At 49.7% G+C, this 25,422-nt stretch overlaps 7 protein-coding genes across 7 annotated transcripts; 3 read left to right on the top strand and 4 right to left on the bottom strand.

Annotated features, from left to right (window-relative positions):
• Positions 1-3,352: 3,352 nt before the first annotated feature.
• HD556DRAFT_1305306 (uncharacterized protein) lies at positions 3,353-4,519 on the bottom strand (the record flags this gene model as incomplete). Its single annotated transcript, XM_041299762.1, has 2 exons — positions 3,353-3,427; positions 3,623-4,519. The coding sequence occupies 2 exons, from the start codon at positions 4,517-4,519 to the stop codon at positions 3,353-3,355; spliced, it is 972 nt and encodes a 323-aa protein (XP_041163992.1).
• A 1,249-nt stretch (positions 4,520-5,768) lies between these two features.
• On the top strand, positions 5,769-7,026 carry HD556DRAFT_64542 (uncharacterized protein). The gene has a single exon (XM_041311174.1). It carries the CDS (start codon positions 5,872-5,874, stop codon positions 6,820-6,822), a length of 951 nt encoding a protein of 316 aa, XP_041163991.1. The 5' UTR covers positions 5,769-5,871; the 3' UTR covers positions 6,823-7,026.
• Positions 7,027-13,370: 6,344 nt separating this feature from the next.
• HD556DRAFT_1265788 (Golgi transport complex subunit 5-domain-containing protein) lies at positions 13,371-17,306 on the bottom strand. Its single transcript, XM_041299107.1, has 16 exons — positions 17,145-17,306; positions 16,900-17,096; positions 16,734-16,846; positions 16,412-16,683; positions 16,157-16,365; positions 15,944-16,103; positions 15,751-15,893; positions 15,618-15,695; positions 15,481-15,562; positions 15,310-15,430; positions 14,998-15,262; positions 14,776-14,943; positions 14,501-14,727; positions 14,247-14,447; positions 13,933-14,195; positions 13,371-13,874 (listed from the first exon to the last, which is right to left on the bottom strand). The coding sequence occupies exons 1-16, from the start codon at positions 17,149-17,151 to the stop codon at positions 13,711-13,713; spliced, it is 2,670 nt and encodes an 889-aa protein (XP_041163990.1). The 5' UTR covers positions 17,152-17,306; the 3' UTR covers positions 13,371-13,710.
• Positions 17,307-17,696: 390 nt separating this feature from the next.
• HD556DRAFT_1430524 (uncharacterized protein) lies at positions 17,697-18,692 on the top strand (the record flags this gene model as incomplete). Its single annotated transcript, XM_041304914.1, has 4 exons — positions 17,697-17,755; positions 17,816-18,018; positions 18,076-18,226; positions 18,275-18,692. The coding sequence occupies 4 exons, from the start codon at positions 17,697-17,699 to the stop codon at positions 18,690-18,692; spliced, it is 831 nt and encodes a 276-aa protein (XP_041163989.1).
• Positions 18,693-18,983: 291 nt separating this feature from the next.
• HD556DRAFT_1525060 (uncharacterized protein) lies at positions 18,984-20,128 on the bottom strand (the record flags this gene model as incomplete). Its single annotated transcript, XM_041309248.1, has 5 exons — positions 18,984-19,114; positions 19,166-19,504; positions 19,691-19,927; positions 19,980-19,987; positions 20,026-20,128. 4 exons carry the CDS (start codon positions 20,126-20,128, stop codon positions 19,247-19,249), a joined length of 606 nt encoding a protein of 201 aa, XP_041163988.1. The 3' UTR covers positions 18,984-19,114; positions 19,166-19,246.
• Positions 20,129-20,262: 134 nt separating this feature from the next.
• HD556DRAFT_64272 (uncharacterized protein) lies at positions 20,263-21,265 on the top strand. The gene is made up of 3 exons (XM_041311167.1): positions 20,263-20,482; positions 20,544-20,751; positions 20,805-21,265. Exons 1-3 carry the CDS (start codon positions 20,397-20,399, stop codon positions 20,973-20,975), a joined length of 465 nt encoding a protein of 154 aa, XP_041163987.1. The 5' UTR covers positions 20,263-20,396; the 3' UTR covers positions 20,976-21,265.
• Positions 21,266-21,321: 56 nt separating this feature from the next.
• Positions 21,322-24,063, bottom strand: HD556DRAFT_1455072 (uncharacterized protein). The gene is made up of 15 exons (XM_041308112.1): positions 24,022-24,063; positions 23,864-23,973; positions 23,770-23,814; positions 23,485-23,717; positions 23,289-23,429; positions 22,914-23,241; positions 22,827-22,863; positions 22,527-22,774; positions 22,350-22,473; positions 22,203-22,275; positions 22,131-22,147; positions 21,919-22,080; positions 21,722-21,868; positions 21,624-21,670; positions 21,322-21,572 (listed from the first exon to the last, which is right to left on the bottom strand). The coding sequence occupies exons 1-15, from the start codon at positions 24,040-24,042 to the stop codon at positions 21,509-21,511; spliced, it is 1,797 nt and encodes a 598-aa protein (XP_041163986.1). The 5' UTR covers positions 24,043-24,063; the 3' UTR covers positions 21,322-21,508.
• Positions 24,064-25,422: the final 1,359 nt, after the last annotated feature.

The raw sequence follows: 25,422 nt of genomic DNA, 5'->3' as shown, positions 1-25,422 counted from the left end.
GGATACCATGGCCTTTCAAAGGCTCAATCTGAAGAGAGCGAGAGGCGCGGTCCAGACCATGCAGAAACTCAGAGCGAGTTAGTGGACGAAGACCAGTGCGATGCTTCCAGCTAAAAAGAGGAGCTGATGCGGGCGCGGAGTTTACCGCAAGATGATTCGACAATGCGTAAGCCGGGTCTACATCACCAGATTGCGGTGCGAAGTACAGGTCTTCCCCAGCTGGGGACATCTTGGTGCAAGGTAAGTGTAGGATGGTGACACGTAAACCGTGACGGTCCTCTCCATAAAGAATGTCTGAGCGTTTGACATGCAAGGAGGGATCAAAAGCAGACAAAGAGCGGAGAGTTACCTCTCCCACGCGTGCGAGAGAGAAAAAGGATACAGTGAGGCATCCAAAGATTGCGGCGTCGAGAGGAGCTGACAGATCTAGTACTGAGCGTATAACAAGCAAAGTACTGATGGTGAAGGGGTGACGTTTTACGCGTTTTGATGTAGCTGGTGCTAAACGCGCAGCACCTGCTAATGCCGAGGAGATTTGTGCTGAGTCTGGTAACCACTCGAGTCCATGTAACAGGTGCCAGGCTCGGACACCATAAAGGTAATTCTCTAGGGTTTTTCCGGAGTACAATCCAGCGCAGCTAGCAATGAAGCTCAGCAGTAAAATGGAGGAGGCAGGGCCACGTTGGTCTTCGGGGATGAGCCGGGCATCACAAAACACATGAAATACTAGTAATCCTGCACCGTAGGTCTCGCGAGTGCCGGAGGCAAGCGAGTGCCCAATAACTGTGAGGATGCGATTAAGATCAACGTCTGTCAAAGGAATATACGTCCCACTATGACCAAGAGGTTTACGGCGAGTTGAAGGCAGCCAGAGGCGAAGACAGTCTCGAGCTAAACAGTGAGGACGAAGGTTTGAAGGTAAAGGATTGAGTGAAACTGCGTAAGGTCTGGGACTGGCAGTGGGCAGTGACTCTGGCGCTAATGTGGCCATATTTACAAATCGTGACTCGCTAGTCACTCCAACTCTCTCAGAACCATAAGAGTTCCTCTCCATAATCCCAGCGCTCTGGCCTGTCATCCACTGAGAAAGTACTTGAGTGCCATTGAGGGTGGGAACAGGAGGAGGAAGACAGGGTGTCGAATTCATCGTGCACGAAGTCTTGAAGGGCGGAGGGGAGAATAATGGGGGGAAGAAGCATAGAGGTGGGAGGGAACCTTCCACGCGAGGGACCATCTGCTGGGTTGGACGCACTGGGGACATAAGAGAGGTGGAAGGAGGTGTGAGGACCAAGAGGTTCGAGCATAGAGAGAATGCGTCGAAAGACGCAGTTAGTTGCCCAGTTTCGACTCCTTCCATTCTTCCAGCCCTCAACGACTCCGAGGTTGTCGCAGTGTAAGCGGAAATGTCCACCCGCTGAGGGAATGCCGAGACGGACAATGCAGAGGATGAGTAGTTCGAAACCAACTGCTTCGGCCCAGCCAATGTCTTTGGCTCCGTTGAGAGATTGCCAATCTCAGTGCAAGCTCCAAGCGCGCCAAAACCCCTTGATAACAACTCCAATTCCGACACCGGAGCTTGCATCTGAGAATGCATGGATGTCGATGATTGAGAATGGCTGAGGGATGATCCGGTGGAGGGAAGGGCAGGACAATTGCTCTGTCCACCACGCAAGGTCCTCATTGAGATGCCGGACGGAGTGATATAGCATGAATGGACGTGAACTGGCAATGCTGAGCATGGATTCCAAGGACGTGAGATAGGCGCGGCCCCGGGGAAGAACGAGACAGGCATGTAACAGTTTTCCATAGAGCTGCTGCGTTTCGAGAAGGACATGAGTGGGACGTTCGAGCCACCGAGCGATGGCCACCAAGTACTTTTCTCGTTTGGCATCAGCCAATGCAATGATGAGACGTGTGAGGTTCCACAGAAGTCCAATGAATAAAACGGTATAAGCGAACTGAGTATCCTTCGTAATCTCCCAGGGAATGCCCAAATCCATTGAAGACTCGTCGATATCAGCAAACGAACTACTGAAAGGTTGATCTTCAGGAGTGCGATTAGAAACTGTGGAGAAGTCTCGTAGCGGGAAACGATGATCCTCACTGAATACTTCGCATGTTCCATCCTCAAGAGTATCACCCTCAAACCAAATTCGACCCCCAGTTTGACGCATTCCGCAAGTAAACAGGTGCTGGTGTACAGAATCACGATAGCTGTTGTAGGCACTAAGATGTTCACACCTAATCCGGAAGAATAAGTGGTCATCGACCCACTTGGTGAGAGGACCGAGTCCCAAAGCACGAAATAAGTCTGCACCAGCATCAGCAATGTAACCGTAGGCTCCTGCGGAGGGCCCCATACCAAACGAAGTACAGGTGTCCACATAAAACGAGTCAAGGTCGGACCGCACAACGGTAGCTGGCCATTGTGCAGGCAGAAGAGGGATAGTTCTGTAAGCTTCTGCAACATCTCTTGTCGCAGCCTGCGAACCAGGGGGAAGGTGACGTATAATGGAACAGACCATGTCAAAAGTGCCCCAGGTGCAAGGGAAGTTGTCGGATATAACCATGGAGTTGATTGAGGGCTGCGGAGCACGTGGAGAGGGAGAATGCGGAAAAGAGAAGTTTTGAATGACCCGAAATCTACCGGGTTTACCAGACTTAGGAATGATCGAGACTGGTGACGTTTGAAAGGGTCCCACCAGAGACTGTAAGTCAGAACGTGTGAACGGGCCGATGTACCGACCAGCAAGAAGTTCTCGATCGATGATATCATCAAGAGCCTTGCTATGTTCCGCGAGAGAGGGACTGTTGAGGGGAATTTGAGAAATGAGAATGTGAGGGAGATCCAGGTCAAAACCAAAGCGAAAGCCGTTTGTAATCTTGTGGTAACGCTCCCGAAGACCATGTTCCTCGAGCAAAGCCTCCCAAGCCAACACATTATAAGGACACACTGGATGAGAGCGTCTGTGCTCGAGGGCAGTTTTGAGCTCTGTGGGAGAGCGAGAGACATCCGGAGCATAGGTGTCGTTCGTCGTGCAAGCGAGATGGGCAACTTCGACCTCTTTGCCAATCGACACAAAGCGGCTTGTCGCTGCTTCAGACGAGCAGCTGACGAAGGACCCGTTTGCTGACGGTAGAATAGGAATTGTCCCACAGGCGGTCTGCGGGACATTCGGCGAAAGGATGAGTGTTGCGCCCGAGACAAACGGCACACACGGCGGGAGAGCGTTGGCCGTGTGCGCCGTTGGAAAAACCCGCAGATGAACGCGGTGTTTTGTCTTGCCTAGCGCTTTTGTTACGCGAGGAGGGGGAAGGAGAGCGCTCACGCTCAGCCGCTGATGAGCGGTGATCAACAGAAGGTATGGAAGCGCGGGGTCTCTTTTTGGAGGCGCGATAGTCCTCTCCCGATGACCTGGGGTTCAGACTGTGCAACCTCTAGAGATTGAACACAATCACAAACACAAAACGCAGATCGCATATCGCAAAACAAAAACGCAGCGCAACGCAGGTAACCAAATATAAGTCATAGATAGTATCATAACAACAAGAGCGGATAACAAGTGGAAACGAAGCAAACAACGTTAATATTGATTTGAAATTTTAAAATGAAGAAACGAACCTTGAACTCAAAGTCTAAGTCAGCACGCTCTCGTTCAGCGTGATAGAGACGATCAAAGGTCCGTGACAATTCAACTTCATCAATCAGAGCGATGTTCCATGCTCCAGCAGGCAATGGAATAGCTTGATGCCACGCCCGACGTTGTTCCTCCTGATAGGCAAGGAGAGCACGCCGCTCAATAGCATTGTCAGACGTCCAATAGTTGTGTGACATGAGTGCCCCGAAGAAGTTAGCCAACATAAGAACGCGCGAGCTGTCCCATCCGCGTTGTTGTAAAGAGGCAATGAAGCGAGGGATGGCATGGGAGAAGTCGAGCGGAGTGAGGAGATGATCAGCGATCACGCCAGAGGCAGGACGTGCAGCATTGGCAGCGATCCAGGTGGTGGAGCCATCTGCGGCAGTTGTCGGTACTAAACTATCGTCATCAGTAGTGTGGAAATTCAGCCGGGCATCTGCAAGCCCTTTGTTGGTCCAGTAGTAAAGCTCAATGAATTGTACTTTGTCCAATTTACGTAGAGCGAAGTCAGAGACAAGGATAGCTTCGGAAGCCCGTGTGGGACGAGGGCGGTCAGGGATGGGAATATGGTGTAGACGGTTTTTCTTCTTGTCCTCTTCAGCAAGCAGGTCGGCTTGAAGCTTTTCAGCAGCCGCACGCTGGGCGGATGCTTCGTCGATGATACATTGCTCCTCCGCGGCCGCTAGAGCATCAGCGTCAAGTTGCCCCTGCCAGCGGATCCTTAAGGTTGAATTAGTGGCGGTCCAGATGGTGGTCAAGATGGCCGCAGCTTGTTCGTCGGTGGTCGAAGGACCGAGCAAAGGCGCGCGACTGCTCTGAAGATCAGCGGAGGTGAAATCCGGACAATGTTCAAGGTGTGGATCAGCCGAAAGTCGAGTCATCGTAAGATGTAAGAGAAATTTCAAAAGAGCAGATCGATGTTTGAAGGTAATGACTTTAGGAGATGATTGATGTGCTGATACACGCGCCAGGCTGTTGGTAGCGAGAAAGAGGAGAACAAAGCTGTCCTTACTCGGCTCATACATAGACTTTGTTCTATGCACGTGCTCGTTCCTCACTCTTACATAAAACCTGACATCAGTAGATTAAAACACGTGAGCATTTTGATGCCGCCAGGAAATTTCCGACAGCAAACAGAACCCGGACTGGTCGTCGAGAACTGAATGAACTCTAATCCGATGCTGCTTATTCCTTGTGGTGGAACACAGCCCGTCTTATTTGATTGATGCCATCAGTGACATGTGTTATCACAGTGTATAGGATCAGAACGGCGGCCCGACACCCTTGAGTCCTCCATATGCCATGGCCATTGACCTCGTATTAATGCATGCGCTTGCAACTGACAGACATTTATTTCATTCTGGCCTGCTTTCTGTCCCTTCGCATATGGGGCACAGCGATGACATGTTCTGTTTCTGTGGGTAACTGCTCCACTAAGTACAAGCAGGCTGCTTCTCTCTCTCGTCACAGCAGCTATGTTTGCCAAGATGATCCGAGTGTAGCACGCCCAATTAGCAACGGAACGAACCTTACATATCCGTATTGTCACATTGCCGCAGGGACACTGGCCACTTCCAAGTACTATCCTTAAATCAGCTGGTGGGGCTATTGCCGCAAGATCACAAGAAAGTTGGCTGAGATCGAGATCCGGTCTTGGCATTGTTTGGAGGGCCTATCAGACGCCCCGGGCTCGCCTTAAGCTTGATCAGTCCCTGCCACATATTTCTAAATTTGAACACGACGTTTCTGGGATACTCTACGTTGTTTACAAGGGCTCGCTGACTCGGTACGATGACTAGCAGGTATGTGAACTAGTTCAGTCCACTAGCTTGCAATAGTCATGGATCTTACCTTTGACCTCGAACGAACGACTGGCACGAGATCCAAGAGGAGACAATGCCATTTGACCGGGCCCTTGTGGTTGATTCATCCACGAAAACGAGCTGATTGGACAATATTTTTGTCAACGGTGTTCCAATTGTCAGTGCAAATTGCCACTCTATTACGTAGTGAGGCACGAACGTAGGATTAGAGTATAGTCTTTGGGCGAGCGGATAACGCCGGTACCGTCTCTTGTTTCCGCTCTCCCATATTGCTCGTAAGACTTGAGTCTCACCGAGCTCTTTCTTTTCTTCTCTTATTTTTCGTACCTACCGCAATAATCTCTCGTTATAAGTTTCATCCCTCTGGTCACCCAACATCCACTATCATAAAAACACTTCTATTTCGAACCATGGCCCGCATCGCTTCGGACCCGGCATTCGACATTCAACCCGATTTTTCCTCACCCACCTTCGAAGGTCTCAGGGTTCGAATCATCGGAGGAACCCAGACAACCCACGAAGAAGTCGCTACTGAGTTAATCACTGCTTGGCAGTTAGACCGCGACCTCAGAGTAACAGCGTGGAAAAGGCAAGTAGACGAAGATGCAGAACTGGCAGCCGATGCAGCCAGAGTCGCACGAGAACAAGCAAACCAAGAACGTTTACGCCTAGAACACGAAGCAGAAATGGAGCTTCGCGAAGCTGAGAAAAAGAAGCCGAAAATCAACGACTTCCAGACAGGCACAGCTGTAGGTGACACACTCACCCCCCGCCCATCTCAGTACGCCATCCATAAGCTGAAATCGTTCGAATACGTCGAGCTATGGTACTTCAGCCCAGATGGGTGTAAGACAACTGCAGACGACGCCAAAACTAGCGCCGAAGATACATTCGGTCTAGCCAAGGTCGACGACTTCGTAGCGCTCAAGCCAGTCGCATCCTTCAAAGCATCCCGCAAAGCGGTGCAGGACCACAACCTCGAGTGGCGCCAGTTCGACCTTGCCAAGAACAGCTTTCTCTTACATATCAACAAGCTGAAATGGCCGGAGAAACATCAGCGAGCCCTAACCATGTTCTTCATGAACATCGTAGCCCACCCGTATCGTTCAGAACACTTTGGCGAGCAAGCGCTGTTGCTCTATGCGGCCCGCGTCCGTCGTGACTGGCACGACACCCTAGTCCTCAATAATGCGTTCGACATTAGCATCTTCAACCTCACCCTACTGAAGAACATGAGCGAAGAAGTTTGGAACAGAGCGCGGCACGAATCTCTCACAGAGGTCAGTTCATCTAAGATTGTCGCTCTCAGCAATTTAGCATCTGACTGTACTCCCCATCACACTTCCACCTGCTTCCAATGACCCCATAATGCTACCGCTACAAACGCTTCCACAAAAATTCGCTTCCACTACAATCGCTCCCACTCCCACTGCTTCCACCACTCCCGCTCCGCTTCCAAAATGCTCCCGCTCCCACTGTGAACTCCTCGATCCTTCGCGGGATTCCAACATGCCTCAGTTTCAGACGGCGCAACACCAGCGTGTCCCCAGCCGAGACAGTGCCCCCTCGCACCGCAACCAAACAAAAGAAGGGCATCGCAGGGCCAACTCCCGTTCACGCTCCCCACCTCGTAACCCAGCTCCTCGCCCTCCTCCCCGGGTCACATCTCCTAACCACCAGCGACCTCGCCAGGAGCGGAAGCGTCCTGCCCAAGAAAAGCAGTCTTTTCAGAGCAGCGCGGCACCAAACGGCCTATTTGCCTGCGCTCTATGCCTCGGCCGCTTCGCCCACAATGTGCACAAATGCAAGAGCGAGTTCCTCTGGGACGGCAAGACTCCCACCTCCTGCCGGCGAAATGCAGAAGGTCGCCTTGTCAATGCCCAAGGCCTGCAGCTTTGCTACGACTGGCAACGCCCAAATGGCTGTTCGAATACCAGCAAGGAACACATTCATCAATGTTCCGGATGTGGGAGTGCGGATCATGGGGCTCAGAGCTGTTCTCGAGGGCAGGAAGCTTAAGGCGCTTACCCCCTACAACCCCAATGCTTGGCTACTCGCTCTCACTAAATCGCGACTCATACTTAATTACGCACATATACCACATTCATTACAACACGGCTTCCTCGGTAGTATTCCCACAATCAAAACTACTTATACCCCCCCTAATAACCCCTCCATCGATGAGCATGCCGAGGCATTTGCTTCGATTCTCGCTCGCGAATACGAAACAGGCCGCTATCTCGGTCCGCTATCCGCCGCTGACGTGGAAACCCTCATCGGTCCCTTTCAGACAGCCCCCTTGTCGCTCATCCCAAAGCCCGGAAAGCCAGGAAAGTATCGCCTCATCCAGAACTTGTCACATAGATCGAACTCCCTCCCTCGCCCCATTGATTCTATCAATTCCGCTATCGACTCCAATCTCTACCCTTGTACTTATGGCACATTTGCCACCATTTGCACCTTGGTGTGGCGCCTCCCTCCTGGTTCAGAAGGAGCAACACGGGATGTCGCCGAAGCTTACAGGACCGTTCCGCTACACCCCTCCCAATACCCAGGTGTTGTCGTCCGTACAGGAGAAGATAAGTTTGCCATTGATACTAGTTTTTGTTTTGGCTGCTCGTCCGCAGCCGGCACTTATGGGGGACTCGCTGACGCTGGTGCAGACTTGCTACGGAGCGAAGGTGTCGGCCCACTCTCAAAGTGGGTTGACGATCACCTTTTCTTTCGCGTTCTCCTACAGTACCTTGCCGAATACAACGTGCAAAGGGCAATTTGGGCCAAGAATATCCAAGATAATGGCGGCCTTCGCATCAATGGAGGTAGAAAATGGTACCGAGGCGCTACCATGCTGGATGACACCTTTGAGGAATTCGATGAAGATTGTCGTTTCCCCATCCGTGACCTTTCCAAACGTTCCCCCCGTTCCAAACACGACGCATCCTTCTCGTACTGTATGGACGATATCAATTTCTTCTCCGCCGAAACAGGGACACCTTGGGAACTTTCAAAGGACACTCCCTTCTGCACTACTCCGCCGTTCACTGGCATCACCTGGGACCTTGGAGCTCGAACAGTGGAAATCCCGGCAGCCAAGAAACAGAAATACTTGGCGGCCATATCGACCTGGGAATCCCAACCGCGCCATACGCTCAGTGAGACCCAGAAACTCTTCGGCAAACTCCTGTATGCGTCGCTCATTGTTCCCGCTGGTCGAGCCTACCTCACAGAACTGGAGACCATGCTCTCTATCTTCGGTGACCGCCCTTACGTGCCACATACCCCTCCTCGAAACTGTGCTGCTGACCTCAGATGGTGGTCTGCAATCCTACAGCAACCGTCAGTCAGTAGGCTCATCCCAGGCCCTTGCGAAGTCTTCGACCCCAACGCCTTCTCAGATGCTAGCTCAGGCGTGGGTATCGCAATTTGGATCAATGGATGGTGGCGCGCATGGCGGCTCATTCCTGGCTGGAAAGCTGACGGACGCGACATTGGATGGGCGGAAGCCATCGGCTTCGAGTTCCTCGCCCTTACCATCACACAAACCTCCAGATCCAGCCCAGTACCTTGCATTAAGATTTTCGGAGACAACCGCGGAGTCGTTGAGGGTTGGTGGAAAGGTCGCAGCCGAAACCGCGCTACAAACGGAGTCTTCAAGCGGATACACAGCATCGCTGAAGCCATACCTTGTACCTTCCTCACTCGCTACATTCCCAGTGCGCTCAACCCAGCAGATGACCCCTCACGCGGAAAGTACCCTCCTCGCTCCCTACTTCTGCCCCCCATTCCTTTGCATTCCTCTCTCAGGAACTTCATCGTCGACTTCGACGCCCCTCTACTACCAAGCGAGACCCACCGTCACCTCAAGTGCATCCCGCTTCATGCTCCCACCAGAACCCATCAGCGGACAGATTATGCAGAACGAGCCCTTGCAAACCGGCAACTCGAGCAACAAGGAGAGGAACTCTACAAAGCGTCGCAAGCTTAGTAGGTCTCTTTCCTACTAAATACCCAGCTACCCTGCGCAACCACCATCTAACCTACCCCCCACCTAGCTTATAAAGTCGACTTGACCCCGGTTACCTCGGCCTTACGGCCCCACTGTGCGGCAAAAGATAGACTACGCTTGTGGATTCCGTTCGCCCCCAGACTCACTCCCAACACCCTTGGAGTGGGGGACATAGCCAGAATTCAAGACGTAATGCTACATGCATGGGCAGAGAGCACACGTGAATCATACGGCTCTGGACTGCTAGTATTTCACATTTTCTGCGACTCACGATCAATTCCTGAACGAGACCGCGCCCCAGCGGATTCTATCTTGATATCAACCTTCATAGCAGCAGCAGCAGGTTTATATTCCGGGAAAACAATAGCGAACTACGTCTTCGGAGTCCGCGCTTGGCACATCCTTCACGGCTTACGCTGGAGCCTCAACGACGAGGAAATCGACGCTCTCCTCAAAGCTTCCGAGAACTTAACACCCCCTTCCTCGAAACGTAAGAAGAGACGCCCTTATACGATCGAATTCATTTGCACACTCCAGAGTCATCTCAATCCTGAGTGCCCGTTAGACGTGGCCGTTTTCAGTTGCCTAACGTCCACATTTTATTGTACAGCAAGAGTCGGAGAATTTACCATCCCCACCCTCACATCCTTTAACCCAAATCGTCACGTCAAACCTTCAGACGTACGCATGGAGCAGGACCGAAACAACTTCTCAATGAGGGTCTTTCACTTACCTCAGACCAAGACCTCATTAGCAGACGGAGAAGATGTATCGTTCGCAAGGCAAAACGGCCCATCAGACCCAGAGAGAGCCTTTCTGCAGCATATAGCCATCAATAACCCTCCACCTGGAGCCGCGCTCTTTGCATACCGCTACAAGAATGGTCATCGCCCTTTGACGAAACAAAAATTCATCACACGTCTAGCCAAAGCGGCCAGGGCTGCAGGTATGGACCCTCTGCAAGGCCATGGCATCCGCATAGGATCTACCCTCGAGTATTTACTCCGAAACGTTCCTTTCGAAGTCGTCAAAACAAAGGGTAGATGGGCTAGCGACGCATTCCAAACTTACCTTCGGAAACACGCCCAGATCCTAGCACCCTTCATGCAAGCCACGCCGGCTCTCCACGACGAATTCGTTCGTTTCTCAATGCCGAGAAACCGCTAAAAAAAAAAGATGAAAACCACATAGACGTGAGTAGTCTTTAACTCCTACCTCGTTGGGATATCTGCGGCCACGCTGCGACGCGTCGTTTCAGACTCCTAACACCATGGGGATTCGCAGCTCACCTTCTTTCTCTTCAGACAGATCCCCGATCGGGGCCGGAAGCGCTTCGCGCCTTCGCCCACACACTTAGTAGCAGTTAGCCTTCACTCCCCACTCCTTCATAGCTCTCTCTTGAATAACATTGACCTTTGGACAATTCTCTCTATCTACGAGCGTCTTGAGTGACACCCCAAGATTGCCACTCTATTACGTAGTGAGGCACGAACGTAGGATTAGAGTATAGTCTTTGGGCGAGCGGATAACGCCGGTACCGTCTCTTGTTTCCGCTCTCCCATATTGCTCGTAAGACTTGAGTCTCACCGAGCTCTTTCTTTTCCCCGCCCTCCACTCCCTGATCATCATAGCTCGTGCCACCAGCCCTCGATGATGAGCCTCGCATCGTACCAACAATTGCTCTTGTGGTCCTGATCAACGTAATGTCATTCTGAGAATCTTCATGCGAGGCTAGCCACCCACCCTCGCAGCTCACCTTCTTTCTCTTCAGACAGATCCCCGATCGGGGCCGGAAGCGCTTCGCGCCTTCGCCCACACACTTAGTAGCAGTTAGCCTTCACTCCCCACTCCTTCATAGCTCTCTCTTGAATAACATTGACCTTTGGACAATTCTCTCTATCTACGAGCGTCTTGAGTGACACCCCAAGACTGCAGGCAGACCCCCAGTCGGATTCACAATTGGCGCCAGCGGAGACTCCGATCGATCGGGCATAAACATCTTCACCCACTCAGTGCCGGTGAGAACTGGTTGTTTTTGGACAGGCCCGGGAAATGCCAGAGTTCCAATTGTCAGTGCAAGCTGCAGGCACACCCCCGGTCGGATTCATGGCAATCGGCGCTAGCAGAGACTCCGATTGATCGGACATAAACGTCAACGTTTCAACATTTGTCCCGCTCAGTACTCATTGGGCATAAATGGACTCATCAGAAGGATTTCTCGCGATGCATGACACTGCTGCATTGAACCCATTGCTGTGTTTCCGGTGTCAGTGCCATGGATTATTGCAGTAGCTTCTCCCAGTATGATTAATATGGGACGAATGGCGGTAGCCATCGATATCCTCCATCGACTGTGCAACATATGCGCTTGCAACTGACAGAAGTTTGTCCCATTCTGGCGTGCCTTCCGTCTGTCCCTCCGAAGCATGTGGAGCATAGCAATGATATCTTCCGTGGGTAAATGCTTCACTAAGTACAGCAGGCAGCTTCTCACTTTCGTCACAGCAGCTCTCTTGAGTACTTGACGGTGACTGTAATATAATAGGCACGCAAGACAATAATATTGATAGCCGGGCAAGATAGCACTTAAGCAGGCGCGCATGATAATTCAATATTCAATAGGCTCGCAATCTTCACGAGAATGACAGGGAAAGCCCTCCTAGGAGTCGGGGATACAGCAGCATCTCGGTCCGAGCCTGGTCTTTCCCCACTCATCTGCAAAGTATTTTTTGCTAATCATAATCTGAAAGGTGCCATTTCGTGATCGCGTGAAGTTCTGATTCGCTATCCAGAGCACACGAACGCGTCAACGTCAACGTTGAAACGTTGACCCCAAGCTTGTCGAGGATCCGTCGTATTGATTTCAGTTATGGTGTCTCAAAGTATATTTTAGACGAGGTTTATGTAGACAAACCCATTTCTTGTTGTATCGCTACTTAAAATCTGTGATCTAGACTGCATCAAGTAGCAAGCTGAAAAGCATGGTCAGAAGATGAAAGCCTCGAATACCTGCATGTACTCGAGCTTTTTATCTTCTGACCATGCTCATCGACCGCACTTAGTCACACCATCTTAGCATGGCGCACATGCGACTGCAGATCGCGCGTCGAATTTGCGTTTTTGCAAGACCTGTTGGAGTCCATCGATCCTGCTAAGCACAAGTAAAGCATCGAACGAGAAACATACATACATATATCCATCACCGACACTGATTTTAGGGCCAGGAGATGATGGATGATCAAAAACACAATTTATCAATATGATCATCTGCTAGCCCAAGTACGTGAGTCTAAGCCCAGATAACTGATAGACCAGAATGTCTGCGAACCTGCGAAATACTTTGGGATCATCTGGCTCAGGAAATATATGCAGAAAGGAGAGCGGCTGTACTGGTGATGCCATGGCCTTGATGAAACACGTTCATTCAGAACCACGGAATTATCAGTCATCTGGATCGAACGAATGGAAAGCAAGTGAAATAGAAAGTAGAAGTAGTGTGTCTGAGTTCAGACAGCTGATCGCATAATGGCTCCGCAGCGTGATAACTCTCGCCTTCTGTTTGAACACATAGATGAAGAAGGAATAAGAGACGCGTGGTAGCTACCCAGAGGGTAGTACACTAGAAACTCTGCAGACGGTCGACAGAACGTGGATGAGAGTTAGATTCGATGTGACGGTCAGAGATATATCGATAAGGTAAGTATAGCAACGGCTTCCTATATCAGACAAAACAAATGACGTCACAACAGACCGTCGGCATGACCAATCAACGAGCAGCATACTTGCTTAGCGAGAATCTTGCAATGAATATTGTCAGATACTGTCCAGTCTCGAGTCAAGGCACGCGTGAATGAAAAACGCGACACTATGGGACCATCATGATCGTCCCAAGCCTACAAGACTCATGTACGAAGTCAATAGCTTGGTGAATCACAAAAGCTCTTTGTCTCCGAGTAGTCCCTGATTTTGAAACAGGCACAACTGTTAGCATCACCGGGTATCGAGTCATCTGCTATGTATCCTCAATAGTAGAGCTGAAATATATTGACATCGTCATACTGTGGCATTGTTCGCCAGTGTTGGAGACGAAGTAGAACTTGACCAAGGTTGCTCAGTGGTTGGAAGTGGAGCATGTCGCAATCACTGGGCTGGTGAGCGAGCTCAAGTAGTGCTTAGTGTCACCATTGCAAGCGAGTGGACTGGACTAGCTCACATAACCATTACTGCTAGTCATCATATCGAATCAGCAAGCCCTTACAAACACCATAGAGTGGGTTTTGTAGCACAACAACATGCTCGAATTTAGAGATATGTGACATCGCAATCGGGGTAATAGGTGGGGAGGCGGTTGTTTGTTTCGCGCCAAAACTAAACAAAGATGATGGGTGGGTATCGATTTAGAAATAGCTGGAATAAACGGGAGCAAGCGCTGAGCACTGAGTACCCTGTCCCGAGCCTCACTCACCCCTCGCTTGCCTTAGTACCTTCCTTGCAAGCTCTACAAACTCTCCCTCCTTCCCAACCAGCGCAGCCTCAACCAGTCCCCATGCATCCTCTTGTCTATGTTCTTCCGTCCATCGCACATACTCCGCTTCCTGCCATCCATGGGTTATATGCGGCATCGGCAGTGGGGACCGTACAAGAATATGGTGCAGCACTATGAGCGGAGGCAGGTTCGCAGCGTGCGTTGGACCTGCAAGCGAAGCTGTGTCGATGAAGAGGAGGGGTCTATGATAAGTGAGTGAGCGCGCATCAGGTAGTGTCAGGAATAGAACGAACCGCATGGCTCTAAGCATTTTGTACTCCTCCCCCGCCGCTTCAAGACCACGCTTGCTTGAGGGCCCAAGGAACGCGCCCAACGTAAATTCGAGCTCCGTCATATCTGTCGTGAGCTGCAGCTTCCCGCTCTCCCCCAACGGTTTCGCTATACTGGCGTGGAGCACAAAGTTTCGGATGACATATCTTACGATAGAGAGCACCCTGGGTGTTTCACTTAGTGCGACAGGTCAACAGCAAATGACTAAAGAGCATACCAGGACTGGGTCATATCACTTGTAAAATTAGTAAAGATCTGAGTCTTGACGTAGTTGAGTTTATCAGCGAGGTCTTTCATGTACATGCTTGGCCCCGCCATGCCTGCCATCGGGTTTGTGGCCTTCTGCAGGTCAACCCTATGAAGCCTCGAGACGATGGAAGCGAGCTCCCTTCGGATCGCCGTCAGGAGCGGGTCAACAATACCGTCGTATGTGATGTGCAGTTTCTGTGCAGCGGGGTGACTTCAAGACTTGGTATTCTTGGGAATAAATACCTTTACACCAGCTTTTACAAGCGTGGCAGCGCTCTCGGTATGTTCTTCAGCTACCTTCTCCAAATTCGTCCAGCAATAATAAAGGCACGTCGCAACCTGACCATTCAAGACTTGTTGTGGAGTCGCCATCGGCCCAAGAAGTGTGACCGCTAAGCGATCTGAAGAGATCTAGTTTCAACATATGAGTTATGTGGTACCTATTCAAAGCCGAAAAAGACTCACCAGGCCCTCGGCCCTCATCATCACACCATCGAGAGCTGCGCTGACGTTTCTCGCCACCGCAAGTATTAACAAAGGATCGAACCTAGCAGAATCAAGCTCATTCATCACCACCCGCGCAATCGTGACTCCTTCGTTAGAGCCTGGAGGTGCGCGAGAGCCACCAGCAAAAGCCTGGGATACGGATTCATTCAAACGGGTTGCTGAACGAGAGAGGTAAAGATCCTCGAACGTAGAGAGAGCGCGGAGGACGAGAATAGTTTCTGGTCTAAAAATCATGATGAGGCTATATTTCACGAGAAGGGGAAGACATACGATTGCTGAGATTGGGTATAGACTGTGTCAGTATGCACTGCAATTTTAGCAAACAATTTGTGGAAGATGCGCAAGAGTTTGGGGTAACCAGCGCTTAGAGTCTGTTGAAGGAAAATTGATCCTAGTCTTGATACATTAGTGGTGATGTATATGGCACAAATGAAAACGAACCTTTGGCAGCATCACGAACATACTTCTCGAGAGAGCGTCCTACCGAAGTCCAGAATGTAGAAGTAGGTTTGTTCTCTAGAACCTTCAGGTAGTTAGTTGGTCATAGTTTTGATTATTGGATGTACAAAAAACCGTACCTTCATTACATCGGCAATGAACGATCTTTGGGTGACCGGATCCTTCTTCAATTTTAGGGCCTTCTCGAGCGTATACACCTAAGACTAAGTAGTAAGTCGTCGACATAATGTAGAATAGCGTTCAGGTTGCTACCTTGATGCAGCATGCCGCCATCTCCTCGACGAGAGACTCGAGGCGGGCCCAAAGCGCACCTGTCCATTGTGGTGCCGTGATGTTTGTTGGTTCTGTTCGTACACGCGACTTATATGAGAGGCCTTGAGACGAAGGTACATTTTCTTGCGAACAAGAACATCAGTCAAGGAAGGATAGTCTCAGTACGACCTACCCTTCGAAACAAGTTCCTTTGAAATACATGAGAGATCAAATGTACTTCGTATCCGTTCCTCGACGGCGTCACAAAGATCTTTTGACAAAGCTTGTACGAGCGTTGGGAGTATGCATAAGTTGTGCGCTGTCTGTAACGAGGATGCCAATAGTGATTGATCCTTAAAATTAAAATTCATGTTAATGATTCACGCCAGAACATAGAATGACAAACCAAACTGGAGAGACCGGTTATGATCATGGATTCCATCTCACGCGTGACCTTGCATCGCGCTTCTTCGATAAATGGTATGTGAGCTACTGTCGCCTTCACAGATCGAAGGGGGACCAGTGCATCCATCGTTGGGGTAGTCCTATGGCCAGTTTCTGGCAAGCAATTCTTGAGGGTATCCCCAGTATCTTCAGGTCCATCCAACAAGGCGCCTTGACAAAAGTTAAACACTACCTGCGAGGTAATAAACAAGCGAACCTAGTTCTGCTATTGTCAATGCCGCTTTGGCAATAATGCGCTCCTTGTCGTCTTGCTGATCTGCGAATAGGCGTTTTGAATTGTCGAGTTTCTTTTCAGCGGTGCTCGGCTTGTCGAATGCAGCGAACTCGGTCATTTGAGTATCCAGACGTCGTGAAAGCACGATGAAACGTGAAATACGCCGCAACGCATCCGAGGCTTGACGGGTGCGTTGAAGCCTAATGGCGCTCGTTTCCAAGGTTCGGTATGGAACACGAATTTTCTCGCGAAGTCTGATTCGGCCGCGTAAGTTGCGACGTAACGACAGAACGTAGCTACGTACTTCTCCAAGGAAGCATCGACGTCGTCCAAGCCACGTCGAACTGAAGTCAGCGATCCTGAGAGGTTATTGATCTCCACCGCTCGGTGAAGCAACTCTTCATGGTGAGTAGTAACCTGAAATCAATACGTGATCAACAGCATCTCAGTGTGATAATATAATTACATACCAGGCTTTTTATTTGCTTTCCAACATTCTCGATGCTCGAGTCCAGCTTGGATATTGTGACCGATATATCGTCCTTGGAGGCCGCCCCCGTTCGGGGCTTTGCGAATTGCGTTTGGTGCTGTGGATACGGCTCGCCAGCAAGAATGGCATTGGCGTAATCACTGATATCAAAATCGTCAATCACGAACGATGAGTAGTCTAGCGTGGTTTAGCATTAGACGAGATATCCAAGAGAAAAGTACTTACCCATCATCGAGATATGGATCAAGACGAGCGCATTCAAATACTGCGCAAACGAGATTTTAACAATCCTGAAGACAACGTTAGTGTTTAAACACGACTCGAAAGTACTGTACGAATAGTTTAAATTTAGATCTGACGGAGTCAGATCAATATGGTCATGGTACGAGCACAAGGAGGACTTAACTGGACCGGATCGGATAACATTTGTCAGCCTTTCGAGTGGCAGTGCACGTGGCATCATGCTGTACAGTGTAAATTAATTATGCCTGTTTTGGCGCGTTCTTGCTGGACTGGCATCTGTGCTGGTGGTCGTGTGACCATATACTCATCTAGACGAAGCCCGTGAATTTGTGAGATGAAATCTACTCTAATTCACCTGTTTTTCACATTGCAAAGCTTCTAGATCTGAGATAAAATGGATATATCATATATATGTGCATGATACGTCGGAACGGACTTCTCATTACATGTGAGATACACTTACATACTTTACACCTATAACTTACCAGTCAAGTTATGCCATTGTAGGCTATCGTCCTGCTTCACCTAACACTCATGTCGCGAGAAGTCGTTTTAGTAACTGGCTGTTCAAAAGGTGGGATTGGTTTCCATTTGTAAGTCCGTTGTCTTAAACTCTTCCTACTTCAAGCTCAAACTTATGATAACTGTGACAGGTGCGAGCGTTTTGCGGAGCAGGGATGCATTGTGTATGCAACGTCTCGTAGGCTGGAGACGATGGACGGCTTCAAACATTCAGTGGAAAAACGTGTCATGGATGTGACCAGCGATGACGATGTGAAACTCGTCGTACAGTCCATCCTAGAAGAGCAGGGGAAAATCAACATCGTTGTGAATAATGCTGGTGTTCTGGCCATCGGTTCGTTCAAACCTTTCAAGCCATAGTGAAACGGTTGTCATGTTCGGTTTCCCTCAGGACCGTTGCTTGACGTATCCTTAGATCAGGCTGGAAACGCGTTTGAGATCGATACGTTCTCGATCTTGCGGGTTGCACAGGCAGTCGCACCCTCTATGGTGGAACGCAAGCAAGGGCTTATCGTTAATATTGGATCAATTGCAGGAAATATGTGAGCACGGTGCAATGATGGCATCTTTCAGCTGACGCCGTCTTATAGCCCTATTCCATGGTATGGATTATACTGCGCAGCTAAGGCGGCACTTCACGCGCTCAGCGATACTCTGGCCATGGAATGTAAGCCTTTCGGTGTTAAAGTGATTTTAGTGGCACCAGGGTGCATTCAGTCAAATATTAGCACCAACCAAGCAGCCACACTTGAACTATCTCCCACGTCCATCTACAAGCCCTACTTCAATCGAGTGTACGAACGCCTGCGTACCAATCGAACCCAAGACCAAGGCAGCATGCCTACTGATGAATTTGCACGACGTGTGGTTGCAAAGGTGATGAGTCCCAATCCTCCAACTTATATGTCACTTGGGACCAACTCGCGTCTTTTCGCATTCTTCCACTGGCTCCCTCACTGGTTTGTCCTCTGGATCCTGGGATGGAAGCTAGTGTGGAGAAAGACCTGAACTATCTACGTAGCCACCACCTGCCATGGACGGAATAATGGGTGGTCGCGGACGATCCAGGTGGCTAGCAACCGATGGGTCGTGGGCCAGATTTTGAGCCAGGTCCGGAATATTGTGCGTGAGGCAAGCAGTGAAGATGTTGCAGATATTGCTGGTCGTGGAGGGGACATCAATCTTATGGTAAGGCTTGACGAGGAGATGCCTGCGTTCACGGAGAAGTAAAGTTGATGACGAGTAGAAGTGTGTATATTGCGTGCTGTTTAAATTGTTGACTTGAATATATGCTCGTGCTGAGCAGCAATCGACGACGTTCGCCGTGTTCGGTGAATCTTTCCAGAAGATATACCCTACTATCAACTGATAAACGCGTTGGCTTATGAAGCACATATCAGTCTGTCTGTCACAGAAGCACGATGAATTTTCTGGTGAATCAGAATTATTACATTAGGCAGTCTAAGACTAAGTTAACGAACAGCAGCTACAAGTACTCATCTGGCCATCCGTCATGTTTCAACCTGGTAGGTATTGCGTAGGCACCAAAGTATGAGACAAACCTAAAGGGAGACCGTCTGGAGGGTCTGTACGGCACCCGGAAGGTTGGCGTCGTGTACATGTGGGCGGACGCATGGGTTATCAACAGCATTGGCGTCGATGGTGTTTGGTGTACACGAAGCAGAAACGGTGGGCATCAATGGCGGTACGACATGTTGCGCACTGGAAATGGAGGTGAAGGAAGGGAGGGTGACACCGCACAACCCCGCCTTGGAGCAGGACAACCCAACTAAGCGTCGTAGGGAGGGGAAGAACTTGATCTGGGAACAAGCGGACGTCAGTAGCGTATACATAGAATAAAACGAATCAAACCATTAGGCTTGAAGCTTGAGTACTGGCGTGTTGTGCTAGGGATGTAACGGCTCGCCGCACAGACGGTGTCACAAGAAAGAGATTCAACACTTTTCTCCCCTTCTGTTATCCCTCCTTCTCCTTTGGCGTCACACGTTCATCTTTCCATCATGCTGATACTTCTCCATGCTCAGCGTCATTCGGGTCGGGTTTAGCATTGAGTGGATGCGGGGAACATGGGTGGTGACGGTGGTGTTGTCGTAGTTATGGACATGACAGTGTGCCGGCGATGTGGAGGATGGATCTACCGGCACTTGCCGAGAGTCAAGCTCAAAGTCAGGTCTGGCAGAGTTGACGCAGTCTGACGTCTGTGTCGGGAGTTTCTGGGGAGTCTTGCGGGAAGTGTGTGTCAGCCGCTCAAAGTCTGTCTGCCCGCTGTCTTACATCATCCGCTGCATAGATGGGCTCAGGTATTTTGCCTGCCTCGGACGGCGACCAAACCACTTCTTGGAAGCGTTTCCTGACTCAACAACCTCGATCAAACCAGGACGCAGAGCCTCGATAGAGGGAACATGGTTTTCCAGGATACCCATGTCACCTGTTGCAGCAGCAACGTTCACTTGAACAAGTGCATCTGTGGAAGTGAAGATAAGTAGCCTTCGCAATATTCCGCCTTCAATTTCGAGTAAATGGAAGCAGTACTTACAGCGGACTTATAGGATCGGATAACATTTGTCAGCAACAGCATGGAATAGAAAACAAGTCCGAACCTTCGAGTGGCACCAACACCATGTGCTGAGGCCTAGGCCTATCTAACGACAAGCCTGGTGTACTAGTAGGAACCGAGTAAGGGGTCAAGGAATGCAACGGCCAGCACCCGGCACGGTTATAATGTTGGACTGCATTACTGATGACGATGTGGGGCGAAAGCTCCGCGTTGCAGGACGGTAAGTCCTCTTCCTCATTCTATATTATTCACGTGTGCAAATATACTCACATTCACTGCAGGATGCTCATGTACGACCCTTCCACCGCACTTGTACTCCTCTCACTTTCCTCCCACGGACTTCTGGTAGACACTTCTCTTGTAATCGATCCGGATGCAGTGCTTTCTACAGTAAAATGGGGCGGGACACTCGATCCAAATGTGAACTACAACTGGATACACGAACGTCAAGCATGGGTGTGGGTTATGGGATGGTTGGAGAGGTCCGAGGTGGGTTGCGTTCAGTACGCGGCTACATCATTATACATACTAACATGTCGTAGCAGGACCTCCCAATACCGGAACTCCCACCCTACACATCACCACCAGACGTTGACCCGTCGATTGTTCTTAAAGCGCTGAACGTCACTCCTGCGCGAGATCTGGATGTTGTCGGCCTACGTTCGGCGCTTGCCGCGATGGGAGAGTTACTACCTATGACGTATCCAGTATGATAGGCGTTGAGTCATGTCGCCGATGTCGCAATGTGAGTGATTAATATTGCTGATATATATCATGCTTTGCTGCGGGCTGATTTCCCATTTCGTAGCTATATCAAGCTGACGATTTTTGGGCTGCGCATCTTGCAGAGGTTGCTGGTCGTCGAGGGTCATTGGCAGGAGACCAATCGCATCGTAAGGCTCGACGAGGAGGTGTCTGCGTTAATTCACGGAGAAGATGTCGAGTAGAAGTGTGTATATTACGTGCTGTTTAAACTGTTGACTTGGATATATACTCGTACTGAGCAGCAATCGACGACGTTCGGCGCGTTCGTCAATCCTCTCAGAAGATATACCCTAATCAACTGATAGACACGTTGGCTCATGAAGCACACGACACGGTCGCACACTGGATAAAATGCGACTCGGTATATTAAATGGAATTACGAGGAACGACAAAAGGGGGCAAGCAAAGCGATATTATAGAACGAAAACATAGTAGCATTTCACACCAAAAATTCAATTTCGCTTATTACATCCGTTACTGATCATGCAGTTCCAATGCAACGAGCGGTGGCAGCAATGCGAAAATTCATGGGTATGACAGTATGCCTGGAACAAGTACGTTCAGATACGATCGCTCACATGCAACTCGAGACTTACTCATAATGCTGTTGAACACCATCGCCTTCCATGATCAGCACGTCTCCCTGAGAATTTTCAGGTCTAGGACAACTGCACTTTTTGTAAACACGACTTACGTGCCGGAGGATCAAAGTTAACACATTTGACGATGAGTGTTTTGGCTCCTTTGATGTAGCACGGGCACGAAAATGCATGAATGCCGCGGACCCTAGTGAAAGGGATGCTACGACAGGACCCAGCCCGCGCTCACTGTCACTGTGGAACTAAGACACGTTAATGCAAGACTATGGGGCAATTATTTCTCAGAACTTACAGACATCTTTTGTTTTTCCATATATGCGGCGCTGAGGACTTCGTTGAATGGGATGTCTTTTTGAAGAGCGAGACGAGATCTCTCTTTGATCAAGGCGAGGGCACCACACACAGATGATGGCGCTTTGTCGAAAGGCACGGTATTTCCTGTTCCACCAACATACTTTTTCATCCTTGAGCATTGTCATTAAAGCAGATGCAGGATGTAATGACCTGGTATGGTTCACCCGCTACATGCCAAAATGCTCAACACAAGAATTTATAGTCAAAATAATATGCACTCACAATTTTGAGAAAAGTAATTAGTAAGGAAAGTTCCACGAACTGCAATACAGTTTGAGCGATCACTAACACAGTTCTAAAATCTTCATCCCTAACGTTTTTTCTGGATGTATTTCAGAAAGACCTCGTAGATAGAAGGAAGCTGCTCACAAGCCTGAGTGGGTATCTTCTCAGAAGCAATTCTCCCTCTTCAGCTTGCTCCTGATACTGTCGGAATATCTCGTCCGCCTGTTTGTTTGCCAATGGAGTACCCAATAAGAGATGGATCCTTCCTCTGCATGACTTCGTCATCAAGATAATGCCACAGCATACTAGTGCGACCCTTACCTTTCATTAGGGAGAATAAAAGTGAGGTGGTTTGTAAATCCTCCGCCATCGCCCAGTTCGAATGGCTCTGGACGACAAGCGATGATCTCTGCGAGAGTCGCATGAATGTGAGGGAGAAATGCCAGTGAATGATAATGATGTCGCAAACCTGATTGTTTTCCAACTTGCGAGTGTAGAAATTCTGCTGGTGGTCGTTGGTGCCAAAACTCTTTTGCTGTCCGCAGTCTTCCGGGAAGTTTGTGAATCAACTATAGGAAATGCCTCAAGGGAAGCCACATAATAAGAGGGGACGACACATACCTGACAATAAGAACATTCCCAATGTTCCCATTTGAACCTTCAAACTTGCGTCAGGGTAGCACAGTATATCTACGAAGCTACGCTTACCGACTCGAAAGGCGCCCGCACTTCTCGCAGTGCCATCCCTTGCTAAATGCATACGAAGTAGTGATGGAATCCATCGTTTCAATAAGCTTCGCAGGGCGAAGCTCTGGAAGATTGGTAAATACTGTTTTAATCGGGCGTAAGAATGAGGCGTCATAATCAAGTTGTTCCAGCTCTCGTCCTCCTATACTCCAAAAGGAAGTACAAGAAGGGTTCAGACACATCCATCCCTGTGAATAAACAACAGGACTCTTCTGAGAACACTTATTGCATGCCATATTAACAACGGCATCTGGCGGCGACGGATCTTGTCTGGGAGCAGACCGACAACCTGCTCAAAATTCAGAAATATCGAATGGCAGAATCTTAGCAACCCACCTCCGATTGGATCGGGAAGCATATCCACATCATCGCTCTCGGATGAAATCCACCACGGATTTCCCTGTCCTTCGCACCATTGGAAAGCGAACTTCCAGCGGACAACCCTTCCGCAGCCATTGGATGCGGGTTGATACTCGGCTACAGTGAGAGCTCAGCGACAGCGACTCAGAAATGCGAATTGGACGTATCATACCCCATGCATGAGATATCCAATATAATCCAAGGACGACATACGTGCAGCCCGAGGCACTAAGATCATAAGGGAATAGAGCATACTTATCATCAGCTAGAAGAACCAGAGGTCGTTTGTCTGTGTAGCTCTTTAGTAGAGCACGGACGGATTTGTCTGTGGCTTCTTGATCCTGAGCCTGTTGAAACCGAGCAGCACCAACCCGGTAATCGAGGATGCTCTCAGCTTTACCGCCACTGTATAGCCACAAATCAGGCAACTTATGGGAAAGATGTGACATGAACTAACCCATGGGAAACGATCAATCTCCCCCCGCAATGAAAAATATCACGGCTGACCTCATTCAGTTAGCGACATCTTGCCTTTTGATGAAAGAACATACCTTGCGGGTGATCCACCCAAAAGATAGCCTTTGACAATATCCTTCAAAGAATAAACACCACTCTGATAACTTCGAAAGTAGTCGAATGATTCACAGACTTCTTGGCGAGACTACATGCCAGTTAAGAATACTGTATGCTCACACAGTGTTGTGCATACCTCGGCCCAAATTGGCGGCATTACGGGTAAACGAGGTTTCTGCTGTTCAATCGTTGGCACACTGATGTCGGCCACCTCCTTACAGCTTGACAACGGAGGTAAAGTATCGTTGACTGAAGGTATATCAAATTCGTTCGCAATATCATCGACATCCGCGACATCATCTTGATCATCATCGCGAGCCCAGTTCTCCATATGCACTGAGACTGTCTGGGAGTGCATTAACGAGGCGTTCCTACCAATATCCGTCAGTAAACGATCGACGCCTTCCTGATTGAGGGCTGGTCTCGACGGTTGAGCATAGGAATTTTGTTGTCCATGTCTTGGTGGAATATACTTTGTCGCTACTTTGCGTGGCAAGGGGCGAAGAGACCGTCTAGATTGCGGAAGTGCACTTGCAACCATCAATTCGGAGGATCGCGCTACGAAGTGATCTGAATCGTTAGATCGTAGGCCGCTATCCTCCCGGCCGTGGTTTGAGGACAGGTTACCATTAGCAAGGACTTGTGTACCTTGTCCTGCATGAGTAGGAGTAGTGCTGTCAACATTGCCCAGCGAGCTACTGGGCAGTCCTGGGTGTATTTCCCTTGGTAATTGACAAACGGGCGGTGAAGGTGCAGTATCTGGACAATCCTCCTGACTGAGTAATGGCAGGGAAATCGGCATATCAATCGAAGAAATGCCACCCGAACTGTTGTGCATGCATTTACCATCGGGAACCTTATTGGACTCAGGTACCTCAGATGTGCGGGAATGCTCTTGTAGTGCCTTGGTAACTGTCGAAGGTACAGGACTTGAACCCTCCTGGTCACTGCTGCGGCCGCGACCACGACCACGACCACGACCACGACCACGACCACGACCACGACCAGGACCACGACTGCGACCAGGACCACGACTGCGACCAGAACCGCGACCACGACCAGGACCGCTACTACGGTCGCGGCCGTCATTGACTCCATGTCTACGCGCCCTGGCGCTGTGCCCACCGCGGCCAGACCGTGTGCCTTGAGTGGCGTGACCGCTCAAGAGTTCGTGTCTCTTCTGGATAAGGTACTCCGTTGGGCGGTTCTCTGCTTTTAATAGACGATAAAATTCAAAGAAGATGGACAACATCTTTGGATCATTGGCAGAGAGTTTTATGACGTCTGTCTCATCATTTTCTGGTGGAAATGCCAGGCGGATCCATGCTTGAACTGCAGCAAGGGCTCGTTGCTAGTATGTCCAGGTTGTCAGTTATATCTGTACTGGTGTACATGACATACGTTTTTCTGCATCTCCTCCACGAAATCATTGATAATGACATTGCTTTCACGACGAGTCGAGCACTGGGCCTCGGAGTATAGAAAACAGTAAGTCAGCAGAGGTTCATGCTTAAGCAAAGACGCGTCATGCCAGCTA

This window comes from Suillus plorans (genome assembly GCF_016647745.1).
Source record: "Suillus plorans strain S12 chromosome Unknown HD556scaffold_10, whole genome shotgun sequence".
Taxonomy (NCBI): domain Eukaryota; kingdom Fungi; phylum Basidiomycota; class Agaricomycetes; order Boletales; family Suillaceae; genus Suillus; species Suillus plorans.
This window is presented reverse-complemented; position numbering and strand designations above follow the sequence as displayed.

What these genes read in the sequence shown, in the direction of transcription:
- HD556DRAFT_64272 (XM_041311167.1), top strand. Translation starts at nt 20,397, where the DNA reads ATGCAACGGCCAGCACCCGGCACGGTTATAATGTTGGACTGCATTACT. An exon ending in AAGCTCCGCGTTGCAGGACG is followed by an intron (nt 20,483 to 20,543) that starts GTAAGTCCTCTT and finishes CATTCACTGCAG; the next exon opens with GATGCTCATGTACGACCCTT. An exon ending in GATGGTTGGAGAGGTCCGAG is followed by an intron (nt 20,752 to 20,804) that starts GTGGGTTGCGTT and finishes AACATGTCGTAG; the next exon opens with CAGGACCTCCCAATACCGGA.
- HD556DRAFT_64542 (XM_041311174.1), top strand. Translation starts at nt 5,872, where the DNA reads ATGGCCCGCATCGCTTCGGACCCGGCATTCGACATTCAACCCGATTTT.
- HD556DRAFT_1265788 (XM_041299107.1), bottom strand. An exon ending in GTCGATGCTTCCTTGGAGAA is followed by an intron (nt 16,684 to 16,733) that starts GTACGTAGCTAC and finishes CGGCCGAATCAG; the next exon opens with ACTTCGCGAGAAAATTCGTG. An exon ending in TCATTGCCGATGTAATGAAG is followed by an intron (nt 15,563 to 15,617) that starts GTACGGTTTTTT and finishes AACTACCTGAAG; the next exon opens with GTTCTAGAGAACAAACCTAC.
- HD556DRAFT_1455072 (XM_041308112.1), bottom strand. Translation starts at nt 24,042, where the DNA reads ATGCCGCCAATTTGGGCCGAG. An exon ending in GCTTCCCGATCCAATCGGAG is followed by an intron (nt 23,242 to 23,288) that starts GTGGGTTGCTAA and finishes AATTTTGAGCAG; the next exon opens with GTTGTCGGTCTGCTCCCAGA. An exon ending in TAACTTTGATCCTCCGGCAC is followed by an intron (nt 21,671 to 21,721) that starts GTAAGTCGTGTT and finishes GAAAATTCTCAG; the next exon opens with GGAGACGTGCTGATCATGGA.